At 44.2% G+C, this 19,348-nt stretch overlaps 1 protein-coding gene across 4 annotated transcripts in view; it reads left to right on the top strand.

Annotated features, from left to right (window-relative positions):
- The window catches only part of LOC309692819 (uncharacterized protein), a 59,135-nt gene that overhangs the window by 25,328 nt on the left and 14,459 nt on the right, over positions 1–19,348 (top strand). For 3 of the 4 annotated variants that reach the window (XR_014272462.1, XR_014272463.1, XM_082511643.1), the window contains exons 2-3: positions 3,629–3,716; positions 16,995–17,049. Coding sequence is in view for 2 of the 4 variants with exons in the window: in XM_082511643.1 (XP_082367769.1) it covers positions 3,629–3,716; positions 16,995–17,032 (126 nt within the window). In the remaining 2 variants the exon portion in view is untranslated. Of the gene's footprint in view, positions 1–3,628; positions 3,717–14,627; positions 14,890–16,994; positions 17,050–19,348 lie in introns of all 4 variants that reach the window. The other variant, XM_082511644.1, reaches the window with a different exon arrangement.

Genomic DNA, 19,348 nt, shown 5'->3' with positions numbered 1-19,348 from the left:
CATTTGAGTACAGTGAACTCATTCACGTCCAAGAAACCAGTTTGAGATGATTTGAGCTTTGTGACACGCTGTTCGGCCAAAGGCAGCTGTCGGCCATAGATTGAATGACACGGTCAGCAACGATAGCAGGTAGGCTGTCATGCTCACTTGGTATTAGTGGAAGAAAGTATCTCCCACACCATTACACCACCACTATCAGCCTGAACCGTTAATACAAGGCAGGATGGATCCATTCGTTTTTCAGGCCTTTCTTTATAAACCCCAGGGATGAAATCTAGCAGGGATGCATCAGTAGGTTCTGAACCGAGGAGGGGTCGTGGCAATGGTCATGACAATTTGCACATAAATCCTCATGAAACTGGTCTAGATTTGCTCTTTTACTGTTTATTAAGTTTATGAAGTTATTTCTGAAACAGGGTTGAGTCTTACACGTATTCGTTTTCTGGATGAAATGAACTGTTCCATGTTTGAATAAATAAATATTGGAGTGTTGCCAGGTTGACTGTCACTCTTTAGTAATTACTAGTTACTACTAGTTACTTGAAATCACACATTTAAATAGTTGAGCAGCGCAGTCCTAATTGCACTTTGTGCAACGAAACCCAAATATGTCTCAGGCTCACTTGATACACATCTGTCTCGTTTCCGTTCCACCCTGAAATGAAAATGAGAAGTCTCTCTCTCTTTTTTCCTCTCGACGTGCTTTCAGCAGGTTAGTCCTTACAGTGGGAGGAAGGCACACAAACTCTGAGATAACCAAGAGAGAACTATTGTAATGAGTGTCAGCGTTGGTCTGTTTGGCTATGACTCAAACTGCCGGTGCGCCGATGGTTTTAACGACCGTTCGACAGCCTGCTGTGGGGTTTTCACCTGAGAGTAGTAACGAGTGATGATGTGGAACTACGCACACACTCGCAGTTTCATTCATCAAATATTTCAGTAACACATGCAGTGTTGGCAGCGCTCACCTCAGCCAGTACTTTCATGTCTTCATGAAAATAGACGATGTAGAGAATTAGTCAGAAAGCACAACTGACCACAGTATCGAAGCGTACTTATTTAGTCAAGAAAAATACCCCAGTGGGGGACTTTTACCTGACTGCATTTAATGGGAAACACTATTAAAGAGCTCTGCTCAAACAATCTTAATCATCATCCAATCGTTTAAATATTTGCTATAGTTTGGGAGTTTTTGACGACCTCACTCTGCAGATTAGCGAAACGAGCTTTGGAGCTGCAGTGCAAATGCGGGCACTAGTTTGGGTGAGGATATGCCTTAGGTGGAGCAAGTAACCGCAGTGACTGATTGTGAGATGCTGATGGACTTGTCTGTCACGGCAAGCTGTCCTCAACAGTCAAATACTTGAAGCTTTCTTTGGATGAAAGTTTAATTTCTTTTGCTTCACATGCCGGCAATGTCACGCTGCAGCAAGGTAGGTGGATTATGTCTGACTAGAAATCTGAAAGAGGATTCATCAGAATTACTGGAACCAATATTTAATTCCTCATTTTTCTCTCGATGTTTCTGCTCTGATGTTTGATAGCAGCGTCTTTCAGTTTGGGCGAGGAGGATGTGTTGTGTTCACTGTACTCACTTTTACATTTATCCAGATGAATTAGCAGGACTGAATCGAATGTGTCGTCTTTGACTTGATCTGAAACGATTCTTATATATTTAAACATTAAAATAACCTTCATAGCAAACCTCAGACATGAATTCAACTTGTGAACCTGTAACTGCTTGTGAAAGTCGTGGACTTTCAGAATTGAAATGAGGTGTTTTCCCTTCATTTTAGTGCAGCTGTTGGAGTTTTAACAGTGAAATATGAGAAATGTGATGCAGGTTTATGTTATACAGCACTGTTCACTTTTAATACAGGGAACAACAGATGGGTGTCCGAGGTGGGGCTTGTGAAGGGTTGCTGTGTGCTGAGATAAATAGCCACATAAGTGAAAAGGCAGGCACAGTGAGAAGATTGAGAGAAAAGCCCTGCATGTCAGTGTGTGTGTGTGTGTGTGTGTGTGTGTGTGTGTGTGTGTGTGTGTGTGCTGAGTGCAGTCAAAGTTTCACGCTGATGCCAAAAAGCACATTCCTGGCAGCTTCCAGAGCATCTGTCAGATGCACCTCAAGAACATGATGCAGCAGAACGCCCTGAGATTAAACCACACACACACACACACACACACACACACACACACACCTAACCACAGCTCCGAGAGGGCTGGGAGGAAAAGGAGGATTGTCATAGCATTGCCTTATTTAGCACTGGTGGTGATTGACGTCTCCCTCCAGCCAGTGATATGCTGACTATGCCCTCCTGGCTGTGCTCATGTTAACACTGCATTACATTAATGCTCAAAAGTCACTGAAGCTGCGGCACGTCCCTGAGCCAGCGGGCTGCTCTACATTTCACTCTCGTGCATGGCTGATATTCCTCTCTGTCAAACCCTGGGGATAAATGTCTGTGAGTCCAAGGGCAACGAGAACAATGCTACCTCTGTGCTGCTCTGCAACCAGGGCCGTGTGCCTTCTCCCTCAGTCCATCACACTCTGCAGGTTTGTCCCCTTGGTGTGGGAAACCAGCAGTCAGCAGCTCAAGTGTCAGCTGTTGGTCACAGGATTTCATCTTTCATTTGAAATTAAAAATTCAGTTGTGCAGAAAGTGAAACATTGTAATGACGTTACAGTCTTACAGCCTTGCACGCTCCATCGACCTCTGGATAAACTAAGGCTTCAGTCACATGGGCCTAGAGACGAGTTGGTGACCCCTGGCAATCTCCAGTCGCTAAGGAAAAATGTGTATTCCCCAAGTGGGTGATGACTTGTTGCTGCCCCTGCGTGAAACTGCCTGCAAAGAGGGCTTTGTTTGCACCAAAAACATCATTGCAGTAGCTTCAGTTGCTATCAAATTGCCATGGTTGCCGGTTTACAACACTTGCTAGCTAACCATTGAACGGTTAGCTAACCTAATGAATATTTCTTAAACTTTGTTTTGTATTTGTAGGTTTATACATCATGCTAACACGTGTTAAAGATTACAACATTTTTGCAAAGCTGGGCTCGAGTGATTTCATCGATTCTGGACTCTGTGTAGCAGCCGCCATCGTGTTTCCTGGAGCCAGACTTACTGCTGACTTAAGCTTCACACGTGTTCTCAGTGGAAGTCGCTCTTTGCTCTTCACCTGCTAGCTTAAGCTAAATCTTTATTAAGCCTGTCCAAAGGTCCCACACGTTACACTCCGATGAGTCATGCTTCATCTCATCACATTTCCATCTTCCACGTCCCCATCCTAAACAATTTGCATCATGTGCTTTAATGCATATACGACCAAGCAGCAGGGAGGAGGTTAAAGGTCCGAGCTGGTGATTCTGTCGAGATGCAGAGGAGAGCTGTGTCGTGAAAATCCCATCTGAAGAGAGAAGCCGATATATGATTCTCTTAATCTGATTGCATTATGTGTAATTCATGGCTTCAGTTCTTGCCCTGTCTGTGTTTATTTATGTTGAATGGCGTTTATGTAACGTCTGCATCGTTTTCAGCGAGGCTGACTGACTGCTGATCACTACAAAGATGCTGTTTCACAGCGACTTCTTATGTAACCGTGTGGTCTCTCTCTCTTTCTGCAGGCTCTGCTGGAGGCAAATGCATGCTGCAGACGCCTTTTGGGCTTCAAATCAGCAAACGGCACTGGAATGACGCACCCCTGGCTAAAAGGTCCGTGTGTGTTTGAGCGTCTTTGTACGATACACTTCTTGTAATCATGTCTCCAGTTCATTAAACACCAGGATGAAAATGCATTTCATGGTTCAACCTGACGTGTGTTAGGTCTTTGTGCTTCTCCTCTCTGATGTTTACCTGGCTGTGGAACGAAAAGAATGTGTGTGTGGGCGAACAGCGTGATCCCACCTGTTGTGAAACTGTGTGTATGTGTTCCCGTGGCCCTTACACAGCATGCCACTCCCTCACACTGTGAACTTTGCCTCCTTACCACACTGCGTGGCCTTTACAGCTTAGTTTTGGGTGTGTGTGTTTGCCATCATGCATCACGTGAGCTGGACAGGAAGATGAGAATGTTGAGAGATAAATTGAGGGAGATGAGTGACAGGAGGAAATGAGGAGCATCAAATCTATTGTGTTGAGGGCTTGGTTTAGTGGGTGTTTACTCTGATCGGAACAGATAAAGTGAAAGAAAGGAAGTACATCAAAGTGTTTGAAGCTTTAAAATTTATCTTGAGCTGTTGGTGAAGTGACATATATACTAGGTGGGTATGTAGGTCCTTTCTGCAATAAAACATAGGTGTGGGGTTTCTTGCAAACTGAAACAGAGCTCACACAGTTGGCACTATTCACACGTCCTCAGTGCCACACATTTATTTTCTCGCACAGTGAAAAGAACAAATTCATACGTGGTAACGTCGACACTGACAAGACAGAGCAGGCAGCGTGTTGCAAAAGCAGCAGCGAGTGATCCTCACCAGCCGGGAGAAAAGCACAAATATCTCATCTGTTGCACTGCAGTTTGTTCCCCTGCATGCTGGTCGCAGTATATCACAGCTGAGAGCTGTTTCAGATTTGTGGTTAAACATATAGAGGGTTTCAATCACGCCATCTGATCCCCGTGTCGACTTTGTTCCTGTGGCATCACCAGAGTGTTTGTCCAGAATCAACACTGGAGCTGATGTCATCTGTTAGCATTAGCCAGGAAGTTAGCTAATGCTCTTAAAACATCACAAGAAAGCCAACTGGAGTAACCTAAATTTGGCTAACATGAAACCCAGGATTATAATATATTAGTTATAGCTCATAGATTAATAAAGAAAACACCTGAAAGTCTCATTATTTGTTCCAGAAGAGACTTTTATATCAACAAAGGTTTCCTACAAATTCCAACGCTATGACATCACAACGTTACAGTGTTGATCGTGGACCAGCGTTATTATGGTGATTATTAGGAACAACACAAATATGCATATATATTAGATACACAGTTTTAAACATGCTCCAAATCATCTATCAACTATTCTTGATGCATTCCACTGCTCACTCCATCTGAATAATCTGACAAGTGCAAGCTGGTGTTTCATGGCTTAATCCTAGAGAATATATTTGTATAATGAGAGACAGCATTTAGAACTGCTAGAAAATATATAGTCCATCTATTGTAATATACCCTTTCACCACAGGGTTGAGCCTTTCAGGTAGTTTCAGGTGTAAACGTTAAGGCGCTGACTCTGCTAACAGTGACAGTAAGGATGATAAACGCTATATGAGGCTGATGCTAATGCTAAATTAGCACATTGAACAGAAGCAACCTGGGCTGACAGTGATCAGCAGATATTAGCTGTAGCTGCTAACACTATTTGGGATTGTATTCATGAACAGTATGTGTTCAAAGTAGACGGTATGAAAGATGGACCCATCCATCAGGTCTGAGAAATTAATGAATAATTTACTGTTTTTATATAAAATGCTAATTTCAGCTGGTAGAAAAAAAGCCCCTAAAAACTGATTGTACTAAGATTTACTAATGTGTTGGACTCGCAGGAACTGTTTTGGTGTGGATAAAAGTACTGCCAGTATTTACAAGATTATGTAAGATTTTCAGTTCAATTCAGTTTTATTTATACAGCGCCAAATCACAACAACAGTGTGAAAAACTCCTTTTAACAGGAAGAAACCTCCGGCAGAACCAGGCTCAGGGAGGGGCGGGGCCATCTGCTGTGATTGGTTGGGGTGAGAGAAGGAAGACAGGATAAAGACATGCTGTGGAAGAGAGACAGAGATTAGTTGCATATGTATTTGTGCAAATGAGTTCCTTTCTCAAGGTGAAAATATAAGGAGGAGAATATTGAAATCATACATGCAAACTGTGTGACACCCCCACCCTAACCACCCCTACTGTAACTTTTCAAAATCACCTATAGACCTAACCACACCCATGGCTGCTGTTTGAACATTTACAGATCTGAACTGATCTGTGCTAATGAGCTCAACTCGTCGTCTTTGCGATGGCGTCCTTGTCTCAGCAGATTGCCAGTTGGTTTTGTTCTGATTATATATAAAAAAGCAAGCTGACTTTGTGCTGAGTGTCTTTTTGTAACTGTTTGTGCTTCAGACCTGTGAGGCCGGCCTGAGAGTGTGAGAAGTTGATGTGAATTTCAGTTTAACTGAGTTTCTGTGTATGCAGTGTTGTTTTTTTACAGCTAATCGCTGTATTATCACAAACGGATTTCACGTTAATGCCGACTGGATTGTATTTTACTGCTAACCGGCAGCAAACAGACGGATTCGGCCTTATCGGTATCTCATCAGCATCTCGATGCACCAACGTCGCTTTGAAGCTGGTTGCTGACAGTGAGAGGTCACAGACCCAGCCGGTGCACGTCTTTGAAATAGTTACTTCACAGGTAATGAAATCACACGTTCCATGGACATCGTTGCAATAATGCGATGGTGTGGTCTGATCCACTGTTTTCCATAGTGCCAGCGTGAAATTAATGTAAGCATCACCGTTCACCTGAATTTCTATTTGAGCGTGCCCGACACATCAGTCGGCTAACACCTCGGAGCGCTTTTCATTTCAGTGTAAGAGTCAGGAAAATCATGGAAGCGGAACTATGATGGAGTGACACAGAAGTGGGTAAAGGTTCAACGTGAGCGCACGGCTGGCTGGACAAACACACACGTATGTTCTGTGTACACACACAAAGGGTCAGCTGTGGTGTGTGGTGATGATTATATCGAGTCTGCGTCATGCAATTTACGACTTCCCACCATCGAAACTGAATTCCGATGGAATTCCGGATCTCCAAGTCACTTCCTTCTGTGTACTCGCACCTGCCGCACACACACGCAGCCCACGCTGTGTGAGGGTGAACCACAGGCATGCTTCTAATGCTTCGTGTACTGTTCTGTTATTTGAGGACGCAGCATTTGTCTGCAGTGTGGCTGGCTTAGAGCTCTCTCATACAAACACTCTAAAATCCCGAGTGCAGATAGATAAGATGGATGGGAGGCATAGGTGGGGGTTAGCCTGTTGAGTCACAGATAGTATGATGACACTTTGAGTAGTGTTGCACTATGAATGATAGCACACAGGCATGAGGCGCCGTAGAGCCAGAGAGGCTGAAGGGGAAAGGAGTGAGCGGAGCGTGGACGCAGTGTGAGTGTTGGCGCTGTGTATGACTTATTGTTCTGTCTGTACTTTCCAGGTTTACACAGCTTGTTTTCATGTAATTAGGCCACTGAAAACTCTAAATTCTGATTAACTTTCTTTCCCTGTGTGGATCAAGTACTTGGATCTTTTGCTTGAGTAGGAGTAACATCATATCCTAAAAATATGTTCTAGTATTATCACCATCAAAAGACACCAAAATAATGGCTGATATGTAGAATGACCCCCTTTCACATTTGTGTATGTTTTATTATAGTTGTTGATAGATTCACATGTTCATCACTTAAGCTGTGACTGAGGTATTATTACACCTTGATTGTATGTGGACACACCCACTCCAGGGGGAGCTACTGAAAATAGGCCATGAGTACAGTGTGTTTGGCTTGGGCCGGATTGAGTCACGCAGTTGGGATCAGTTTCCTCCGACCCAGGACTCCCAGTTTGAAGTCTCGTCTTTCACACTGTAAACGTCTGATGTTTTCCTATCCCAGAATTCATAGCGCAGCCCAGCCAATTCCAGTTTCCAACAATGGCGGCAGCTACTTGTTTTAATGTTACTCTTATTATTCTTTCTGGGTCACAAAATAAACTTTTAACATATTTTCAGGCGAGAATGTAGCTGTGTAAACCTCAAATATCTCCTCGGTTTATCAAGACATCACATATTTGCAAAAGTGCTCCGACCTTTTCGGAGACGTCTGTTACCCACTAGCTCGATAGCAAGCCGGGAGCTCGAGGGTCTCTAGAGCCGGCGAGAACAGCGAACTCCTGGCATGTCGTTTTCTGACCCCCGTGGTCTTTGGCTACTTAGGTTAAACATGATTTATAAGTCACTTACACTTACTCATAACTTTAAAATGTTATTGTTTGGCTTTTTTTTAGTATTTTATTTGTTCCTGAGTAAATCGGTTTGGCTGAGATTAAAGTTAGTTTTCACGCAGCTGAATAAACGTCAAACAGAAAACTGATTATCAGAAGTGTGAGATGCTCCAGAACTTACTCCGGTGTCCTGTTATATTTTAGATAGCAAGGAGCAGACGGCTGAGTTTATTAAACTTCACCAAAACAATCTGCAAATGTCATTAAAAGTTTAATAAACTATCATCTTGTCTTTATTTTTAGTGAGCACCTTAAACACTTAAAGCTGTAAGCTAATGATAGTTATATAAGAGCAGACGCTGCTGGTGCAAGAAGCGCTGCGCTTCACGTCCAATGATCTGATTAGTCGACTATCAAAATAATCGTTTGTGGCAGCCCTGATGTCCAGGCTGTTGTGACACCATCACATGGTGGATCACACTCGCTAACTCTTTATACAAAGATTGTGGTTCATTAACAGAAACACTCTGGAGACAGACAGAGTATGGTACGGGCTGCATTAATGTACCGAGCCGCAGAAGGCTTCAGTGTTTTGTGCACCCACCATCCACCCAGCAGCTCCTTCTGCAGGTTCTTATGCTGATCTCCAGTCACGCATTTCATTCATGTTAAAGAGTTGCCTTCAAACATCATCCACTTGTCTTTCTTCTAAAGGAAAGCAGAGACATGGCTCAGATTTGAACTTTTGCCCTCACTCTCAGCCATATGGCCCGCTCATCCCGGTGAGCTAAACCAATGCTTTGTAATGTAACTGATAGAAACCAAATTTGGAGACGATGCTTGTTTTGTACATAAGTGGAGGATGAAACAGCTAAATGGCTGTTCTGGAAGTTTTTCCGTTTCAAACTGAGATCCGGTTTTCCTTGTGGAGGTCGTGTGCATGTAGTCGGCGGTGCAGTGAAGAAGTTCTGCCTATTTTGCGCCGTTTCATTCCACCTCCTTACGTCTCGCAGCATTTTCTCTCCCCTCCTGGAGCCTGGAGTCTGTGAATGACTGGGTGTGGCACTGCTGTGTCTTTGCCCTGCAGTGCAACAACATCCTATTCAGGGGAACTTTATCCCCGCCTACAGGGGAAGGCGATTGGCAGCTTTACGTCTTCATCCTGTTCTTCCATTTTGTTTGTGCTCTCCGGTACGTGTGCATGTGTGGACACAGCCTCATTCCATCAGAAGGTGAATCTCTGCGGGAGTTAAAGCAGAGTTCAGCCTCATTAGTGAGAAACCCGCTCATCGCTCAGGCCACGCGTGTGCACGTGCTCTCTTCCCTCTGTTTCAGACACACACTCTTATTGAGGTCTGACCCAGCCGTGTGTGTTTGTAGTCATGGATCATGCTCTCTAATTGGAGACACAGCATATGTGCTCCTGCTCTCACCTTCTCCTTGTACCAGCCACCAGCTGTGTTTATGTTTACTGCTGTGGCCCAGATACTCCTGGAGACAGAAAGCTGTGGCTGGGACACACATTTGGAACTGGATGTCAGGCACGAGACCCAACTGAGTGAACATGTAACAAAAAGTGTTTCTGTGCTTCTGTTAGCTAAAGCTGGTCTTCCCTCATCATCAGTATTATCCACTCTGCCCCTAACACTGGAATTGTTCCTTCTGTCACTCCAGTTCTCAAAAAGCCTGCTGCAGATCCCAATCATTTTGAATATCAAACCTCCCCTTTATTTTGAAAATCCTTGAGAAAGTTGTTGCCTCCCAGCTTCACTCATACCTCAGTGAATCATCTCTACCAACAGTTTCCGCCCCGATCACAGTACAGAAACTGCTTTGTTAAGGATCACTAATAACCTCATCCTGCTTGATCTTAGCGTTTGATATTCATAACACCCTCCTGAGCAGATTAGCATCCACTGGCATTAGTCACACCCCCCTTGCCTGGTTCACCTCATATCTCTCAGACCGCACTCAGTTTATCCAACTTCAATCACACTCTTCAAGTCTCTATCCTGTTTCTGCTGGTGTGCCCCAGGGTTCAGTATCAGGGCCTCTTTTATTCGTTATCTACAGTGGGGCAAAAAAGTATTTAGTCAGCCACCGATTGTGCAAGTTCCCCCACCTAAAATGATGACAGAGGTCAGTAATTTGCACCAGAGGTACACTTCAACTGTGAGAGACAGAATGTGAAAAAAAAATCCATGAATCCACATGGTAGGATTTGTAAAGAATTTATTGGTAAATCAGGGTGGAAAATAAGTATTTGGTCAATAACAAAAATACAACTCAATACTTTGTAACATAACCTTTGTTGGCAATAACAGAGGTCAAACGTTTACTATAGGTCTTTACCAGGTTTGCACACACAGTAGCTGGTATTTTGGCCCATTCCTCCATGCAGATCTTCTCGAGAGCAGTGATGTTTTGGGGCTGTCGCCGAGCAACACGGACTTTCAACTCCCGCCACAGATTTTCTATGGGGTTGAGGTCTGGAGACTGGCTAGGCCACTCCAGGACTTTCAAATGCTTCTTACGGAGCCACTCCTTTGTTGCCCGGGCGGTGTGTTTTGGATCATTGTCATGTTGGAAGACCCAGCCTCGTTTCATCTTCAAAGTTCTCACTGATGGAAGGAGGTTTTGGCTCAAAATCTCACGATACATGGCCCCATTCATTCTGTCCTTAACACGGATCAGTCGTCCTGTCCCCTTGGCAGAAAAACAGCCCCATAGCATGATGTTTCCACCCCCATGCTTCACAGTAGGTATGGTGTTCTTGGGATGCAACTCAGTATTCTTCTTCCTCCAAACACGACGAGTTGAGTTCATACCAAAAAGTTCTACTTTGGTTTCATCTGACCACATGACATTCTCCCAATCCTCTGCTGTATCATCCATGTGCTCTCTGGCAAACTTCAGACGGGCCTGGACATGCACTGGCTTCAGCAGCGGAACACGTCTGGCACTGCGGGATTTGATTCCCTGCCGTTGTAGTGTGTTACTGATGGTGACCTTTGTTACTTTGGTCCCAGCTCTCTGCAGGTCATTCACCAGGTCCCCCCGTGTGGTTCTGGGATCTTTGCTCACCGTTCTCATGATCATTTTGACCCCACGGGATGAGATCTTGCGTGGAGCCCCAGATCGAGGGAGATTATCAGTGGTCTTGTATGTCTTCCATTTTCTGATGATTGCTCCCACAGTTGATTTTTTCACACCAAGCTGCTTGCCTATTGTAGATTCACTCTTCCCAGTCTGGTGCAGGTCTACAATACTTTTCCTGGTGTCCTTCCAAAGCTCTTTGGTCTTGGCCATGGCGGAGTTTGGAGTCTGACTGTTTGAGGCTGTGGACAGGTGTCTTTTATACAGATGATGAGTTCAAACAGGTGCCATTCATACAGGTAACGAGTGGGGGACAGAAAAGCTTCTTACAGAAGACGTTACAGGTCTGTGAGAGCCAGAGATTTTCCATGTTTGAGGTGACCAAATACTTATTTTCCACCCTGATTTACCAATAAATTCTTTACAAATCCTACCATGTGGATTCATGGATTTTGTTTTCACATTCTGTCTCTCACAGTTGAAGTGTACCTCTGGTGCAAATTACTGACCTCTGTCATCATTTTAAGTGGGGGAACTTGCACAATCGGTGGCTGACTAAATACTTTTTTGCCCCACTGTATATTCCAAAAATATAATATCAATTGTCATTGTTATGCTGATGACACCCAGCTCTACATTTCCTCCTAACCTAATTCATCCCTCTCTAACTGTCTTATGGAGATCAGATCTTGGTTCTTTCTCAAACTTAACAGTAATAAGGCAGAAGTCTTACTCGTTGGCACGGCCTCTACCTTAACCAGATCTCACAGTTTCTGCATTAATATTGTCATATTTGACAGTACTCTCTCATTCCAGTCTCACATTAATTACATAACCCGGTCTGCATCACTTACATAACATTAGCCGACTTCGTCCCTTCTTTACTCCCCATGCTGCTGCCGTCCTCGTCCAGTCTTATTACTTCCCGGATTGATTATTGCAACTCCCTCCTATTTGGTCTCCCCAGTAAGTCCGTCCATAAACTTCAGCTTCTTCAGGATCCTGCAGCTCGGGTCATAACTCGGACTCCCATTAGAGACCAGATAAGTCACAGCTCCAAACCTACTTGTTTAAACTGGCTTACTCACTTTAATACAGATTTTACTTGTTGTCAGTTTTAATCTATTGTAATCGACAGTTTCTTTTCTCTGACCTTAGAAAGACACTCTTCAATAAAATGTATTATTATTATTATTTCCTTCTTACCTTCTTTAGCAGGTTGGACGGATAATGCTGAACCACAATTCACAGCAACACACTCTTTGACTGTTTCCATAAACATAAGCATGACCAACAAGGGATGCAGCTCATGGAAATGTTTTTTCATTGCATGCCATGACCCATACCTTAAAGTCACTTTATAGGTGAACTGTGAACATTACCTTTTTGTAATAACATGTGCTCTGTATGAAGTGGTTGCTGTGTGGGACAAAAAACAAATCCATAAAAGCTGTTATGAGTTACAGCAGTCGCTCGTTTATCGCAGGAGTTACGTTCTAAAAACAACCCGCGATAAGTGAAATCCGCAAAGTAGCCAACTTTATTTTTTACAATTATTATAGATGTTTTAAGGCTGTAAAACCCCTCACGACACACTTTACACACTTTTGTTAGACAGGCATGAACATTTTCACACTTTTCTGTCTTGTTTAAACTCTCAAAGTTCAAACCTTGTAGAAAATGAGTCCAGTATTACAGAAAGAAACCAAAGGAACCCGCAGGTGATGACGTTTCATCAACACTGTTGTTTGTTGGGGGAAAAACTTACAAACATGCAGTGCAGCACTTCAGAGTCACACTGCTAGGATCGAAGATTTATGTACAGTACACAAGCTGAACGCTTCTGTGCTGTACAGCAGACACGGCACGAGACTGACGGTGGTCTACAGCCAATCAGGACGCAGAACACAATGTGCTGGGAATAAAAACATGCAAAATTGCACAAAAAAAATCAGCGAAACAGCGAGGCCGCAAAGGTGAACCGCGTTATAGCGAGGGAGCGGCGTATATCAAAGTGAGTTCAGGATAAGCACACCATCAGTTGCTGTGTTGATGTGTTGGCTGCTCTCAGGATGATCTGTAACTTACTTCAGTCACAGAAAGTCTTCACAAAGTCAGGAGTTACACTACAACCTCCAACTACAAGTCTCATTCACCCAGTCCCACACACACACACACACACACACACACACACACACACACACACACACACACACACACTTTAGTGGATGCAGCCTGGGTCCAGGCTCAAGGATATTTCGGCATCCAGGCCGGACTTTGTATCAGGGATTGATCCTCTTCTGCTCCACCAGAGCCACAGCAGCTCCAACTATAAGTTTGGAGTTATGGTCTGTGCTGCGTGTTGCTGTCATTCACCATGAGCACGACCCGTGTCACCACCATCACACCATCCAATAGCCCAGTGTCCTGTAAGAGCTGCAGTTGTCTTGTGAGTTCTCCTTGGCGCCTTTCCTCGGGACGTTTTCCATCGAGGTTAAAGGAACGTGATAAGAGAAAGAGAAGGTCATTTTAGGCACTAACCTGGTGACTACATTACAGTAGAATTAGACTCTCCTACATCAAAAGACAAGTATTTGTTTAGCAAAGATGGGGAACTTGCCAGGTTGCTGTTTGCAGAGCGACAGCTAGATTACTTTGGAGAGGTTGCAGTTGTGTTTTTGAGCAATGCTGTGGATGTAGTTCTGGCTGAATTTCACTATTTACATGAGAAAAGGCAAAAACAAACAAACAAAAAACACTTAAGGTGATATATTGGATTTTGTGTCTGTTTCATTGATATTTGTCTGCAACACTGAAACCCTGTGACAATGGTAAGGTGTCGGGTCAGAATCAGCTGTAGAAGTGGGATTTGTGTCTGTAACAGTTCATACCAAGTCAAACTGGTGTCCTGACCATGACCTCTGACCTGCATGTAGTCAAAGTGTAGTGATGTGAGTGGAGATGTGCCTGGTACCCGACAGAGAGGTTATGTGGCCCATATCCGCTTTCCCACAATTCCCTATGTGTACAGAAAGGATTGCGGCGATTTGGGGGGGGGCGCTCTTTGCCTCTGGCATTGCCATGGAGACGGCGACTCTTTTCATGGAGTCCCTCGACTGCTTTCATTCTCCTGCTGTTTACCATTCAGTTCATATGTTGGAGACTAACGGAGCACAAGAGGAACTGGGAGTTATTTGACTACTACAGAGCTAAAGGGGGTTTGTGTGTGGTCCCGCTGTGTGTAGCTCTACAGGCTGAGCACGCCGCCAACGCTGCCGGGATCATGGCTTCAGTTCCCCGTGCAGTCCCATACAGTATGTGAGGGGGAAGCCATTTCTCCTGTTATTCCCCAGCATTGCTGGGATTCTGTCCAGCTGCTTGGATAGAGAACACAAGTATATAACACACTATAAATCACAGTCATAGTGTGCATCCTGGAGGAAATGCTGACAGCCAGACTGAAAGGGAGGGAGGGAGGGAAAGTGAGCTTTTCATGTGGGTGTGCTTCTTACTCACATTTGTCTCACTCTTTTCAGGGAGATACACCCATTTTTGTAGGACAAGAGACACACACAGAAGGAGAGAGTAGCGGGAACTGTAAATCCGTCACTATCAGGACACAGCGAGAGCCAGGAATCACACTCGAAGCTGCTCAGTTAGAGGATGGCGTCACATGGGGCCAGCACACACAGTGTGGGTGTTTTGGGGATTTAAAGGAGGCGGTTACCGCATTCTGAAGAAAAAGGAGGCTTGTAACTAAACACTAAAGGGTCACCTGCTGTACACGCAGAAGAGATGGTGAGTGACCTGCACTACAGCAGCTTGATGCTGATTTGATGTCATTAATGCTCGGCTTGTTCACAGTGCCCGTGGAGGTGGGTGTGTGTGAGCGCGCTGCACTGCCCCATGCACTCACCTCGCCTGGGTTTGTTTACCTGCCTGCGTGCCTACCTCCATGAACTCACGTCAGTGGAAAGTAACAGGATCCACTGCTATGACCCAGCCCAGCCATAAACAATTAACCCGCCACGTCTCTGTAATGCTCTGCTGTCAATGCCAGGTAGGCAGCACAGGGAGAGAGGCTGTCGAGCAGGGTTGTGTCAGCGTGCGTGTCAGCGTGCGTGTCGGCGTGCGTGTCAGCGTGCGTGTCAGCGTGCGTGTCAGCGTGCGTGTCGGGTAGAGCGGAGAAGTGAAAGTCCAGGAGTCTTGATGAGAAACGCAGGTAGGGAGTCAGACGCGTCCTGGTGTGTCTTTTTCCTCCTCCTGGGACGAGTCCATCGGAGCTGCTATGCTTTTGGAGAGTTAGACTGACATCTTGTTGTACGTGAATCTCACCGTTTTTCTTCTAAATCTGTGACATCACAACCATAAATCTTGAATTCTGACTTTCTTGTAATATAATCCTATGTACAAACCCTAAAGACACAACAACTGAGGTGTCATTTCTGAGCAGTAACTTCAATTCTTGGGTGTCAAATGACTGAAACTTGGATGGAAGCAGTGCTATTGTCCTTCCATGTTATTCAATTAATGAGGGAATTTCCACTTGTCAGCTGAGTGACCTCATAGCTCTCTGATGTTTTATCTGCCCAGCCTCCTCTCACTTTACCTGCTTAGCCTGGTAAAAGTGAGAAATCACTGCTTGTTTTCACCAACCACAGCAAAATCTGACACCTGACCATTCATTTGGTTCAAAGGAGCGCCCTAAGACAGGAGCCAGAGGTGTGACACGAGGCGGCCTTTCATCATTTCCTGCTGGGCGGGGACCGGCGGGGACCGGCAGCGACCGAGCGCTTTGTTTGACTTGGAAGTATCAGCTGAGAGGCTGTGTCACAGAGGGGCGTGTCTCTGTGCTGGTCAAGCGTCTGATAGTCTGTAGCTGTGATCTCATCCTGCTGTACTCATGTGTGGTCCTGGTGGTGCTTTGGGTCAAAGCGCTTTTCAAGTGGTTGATGAGGAACATGGAACCGTTTCGCTGGTTCTTGTGCGGCTCCTTGCTCATGTCCTGTTTTGCTTGTCCACAGGCCAGTCCTGTAAGCAGCCTGACTAATGGCCACGGGCCGTCCCTTAGATCAGACGCGAGTATGTGTCACAGTCAAAAGCAGATGAATAACTTGTGATCTGCAGTGTTTCTTACTCTCCTTCATAGGGCTGCTCGATGTAACGATATATATCAGATGACGATACAAAAACATCTATCGTTTCATTTCACGCTGTCATTTGTTTCGTGGTGTCGCAAAATAAACTGTTTACAGTAATATTTGTTCATGGTTCTGATGTCACTGTAGTGGTTATATTCATTTCTTCTTTCTCTTATATTTAATATAACCACACCACGGACGGACAAGCGCCTGTTTTTATGCGTTGTCGTTAGCAACAACAACGGTAAAACCATCGCGTGTCCGCTTGTTTATGTTCCACATAAACTTTTCACAATAAAGCTCAAGATCCTGTTGAGACTTTTCAAAATAAACTGAATCACGTGAAAGAGCAGATTATTTACGGATGAGAAGTAAAAAAGAGCCGCCAGGTGCTAAAAAATAAACCTTAGACTCCAACGTTAGAACAGGCTTTTCCCCGCAGCACGCCGTGTAATAAATACTCACAAAGAAAACGGCGCCGTTACAACTTATGTCTAAAAATGTGTCGTTTCATGCATCGGTTACAACACTCGACTCAGCTACACGACGCCCAGCAGGAAACACTTCACGCAGGTCGAGCTGCCCGAGATTCACAGAATTTACAGAAAATGTTACATTTTTGTGATTTATATCGTTATCGGACGATAGATGTCTGATATCGGGAGATGAGATTTTGGTCATATCGCACAGCCCTACTTCTTCATCTCTGCAATGACACTTTTCTGTGGCAGGTGTATTGACTCTGTTTTTCTACCCTGGCAGAAGCTGAAGAAGACCAGAGCAGAGAGGCTGTGATGTAACTACAGCATTGGACTCAGTAAGTTATATAATGTTTCTGATACAGCACACTGTATATTTGTTGCATAACGCTGAGCTCTCTCTCAGGTTGACAGTAAATATATAAACACGATGTACACGAACTGTCCTTGGTCTCAGACAGCAGAGCTGTCGTACAATACTTCAGTGCTGTTAATGATTCTACTTAGTCCTCGTTTATATTCTTTGTTTATTTATTGATCGCAGCCATATTCCTCTTTAGTGTGAGTCTTGTTTGCCAAAGTGTTTAGAATCATAGAAACCTTTGAGTCATCAAATTAGTTTCAGCTGCACGTTAAAGTTCTAGCTAGGCTTTTCTTAGGCGTCTCTTACCAAGCAGCGTACTCCCCCTCCCCTCACAGTCCTCAGCCTTTGTATTACTGGAGGTTTCTTCCTGTTAAAAGGGAGTTTTTCCTTCCCACTCTCGCCAAATGCTTGCTCTTAGGAGGTGGTCTGATTATTTGGGGCTTTTCTTTGTATTATTGTTTTTACGTTACAGTGAAGCACCTTGATCTGACTCATTGGTGCTATATTTACAAAAAAACAGGGAAAAAGAAAATGAAGAAAGCAGCAGCGCTACAGAGACACAGGGAGAACATACAAACGCCACACCAACACAACACTAATATTTTATTAACATAAATTAGAAGTGCAGCACGGGGGGGTGTGGATGGTTGTCTGTGTCAGCCCTGCGACAGACTGGCGACCTTTCCACCCTGCCTCTCACCCTAACACAGCCGGGATAGGCTCCAGGCTCATGGTTCCTTCTTCGCTAGAACACAAGTCCTTCTTCTTTTATTTACACACCCTTTGTGTCTTAAATTAGCCACAGCCTGATGCTTCCTCAAATACACTTTTGCAAGAAAGTGAAATGAAGCTACAGCCTAATGCATGTGTAATTTTTCTGAGTCAGCATGACAGATGTACAGTTTGTTGCTGGCAGAACGCCTACAAAGATTTCTCAATATAACTCTGTCTCCTGGTGTCTTTCTCCGTGCTTTGTTCTAGTTTCATTATTAGGGCTAAGCATGTCAGTCATCCAGTAATTTCACACTTTCAGTATTATTCAGCCATTTATAGGAATAATTTCACACGAGTTTGCATGTGTTTGCCAGCGAGCTGTCTAAGTGAAGTGCATGGACTGTGACCTTCCAAAAGCCTTCAGAAACATTCAGGCTCTTCAGTAGTCAGGCACATACAAGGAGATGAGAATGCAGTCACTGTGTCAACTTCTAATGCTTAATTTTTGCCTACATGTACCATTGACTGCATAAACGCCGGTTAAAAAGGGACGCATTACGTTCATTGGTGTGCTTTAGCATTGTTCAGGCCTACACTTAAATGTTAACAGCTGGTTTTGACATCTTCTACAACATAAAAAACACAATTGAACCAATCAGTATAGAAAAAACTAAAACAGTGTTTTTCTAGATTTGTTGTTTGCACTGACTTTGATGTAACTAAATAGTAACAGTTTTTTCATTGGATAGTTATGGTGACCCTTAACTAGCTTCATCTATGATGAGTAATGACATGATAATGTAAATGGTAATGGAAAGCATACCACTGCTTCCTGCTGTGGGGGGAATCTGAATGTGATGGAGCTGTGGGGGCATTATTTGTAAGAAGCAACCGGAGTAATGGAGACATGGTGCTACGATTCCACCTGCTGCCAGTGCACACTTTGTTCGCACAGCCTGGACTGTCATGTATCCTTGGCTGCTACCTGTAATTGCACAGGACGCTTTGTGTCAGGTTCAAATAAAGGTGTTGCCATGATAGTGACTGCCCATTGGCCGGTACAGTCCAGGTCACACCAGACTAATTGAAAAGGCACCAGAATGTAAAATAGCTTCTCAAGTGAAACTCTGAGTGGGCCTTGATTACGCTTCATTTCCAAGTCAAATCTGAGAGTCCTGACAGTAAGAGCACTCAGCACTGAAGATGGTGAACACAGTCATGCATATTGTCTGTTCACATCCACACACACAGCACCACTTGTGTTCTTAAAACATCTTTTATACGCATGGCTGTGTATGCGCTCATCATCAGCGTTTTGCACTAAATAATGGGTTTCTACATGCCCGCAGTCGTTGGTTGATGGATCACTTATTGGTGATCACTGAGCCGTATGTCTGTTTTTAACCCCTACAGTAGCCTGAACAGTTGTCAGTTCACTGTTTCAGTCCTAATCATGTAGGAATAGTAACTGCGAAATATTATATACAATTTGAAATTCTTTGAAGCACAGCGTGTTGTGCAGCCGTTTGTTATCGATTAATGAATATGTGCTGAACGCT

Source organism: Aulonocara stuartgranti (genome assembly GCF_965226115.1).
Source record: "Aulonocara stuartgranti genome assembly, chromosome: 17".
In the NCBI taxonomy this organism is placed as follows: Eukaryota; Metazoa; Chordata; class Actinopteri; order Cichliformes; family Cichlidae; genus Aulonocara; species Aulonocara stuartgranti.
The sequence above is the reverse complement of the archived record's forward strand: the minus strand, read 5'-3'. Positions and strand labels throughout refer to the sequence as shown.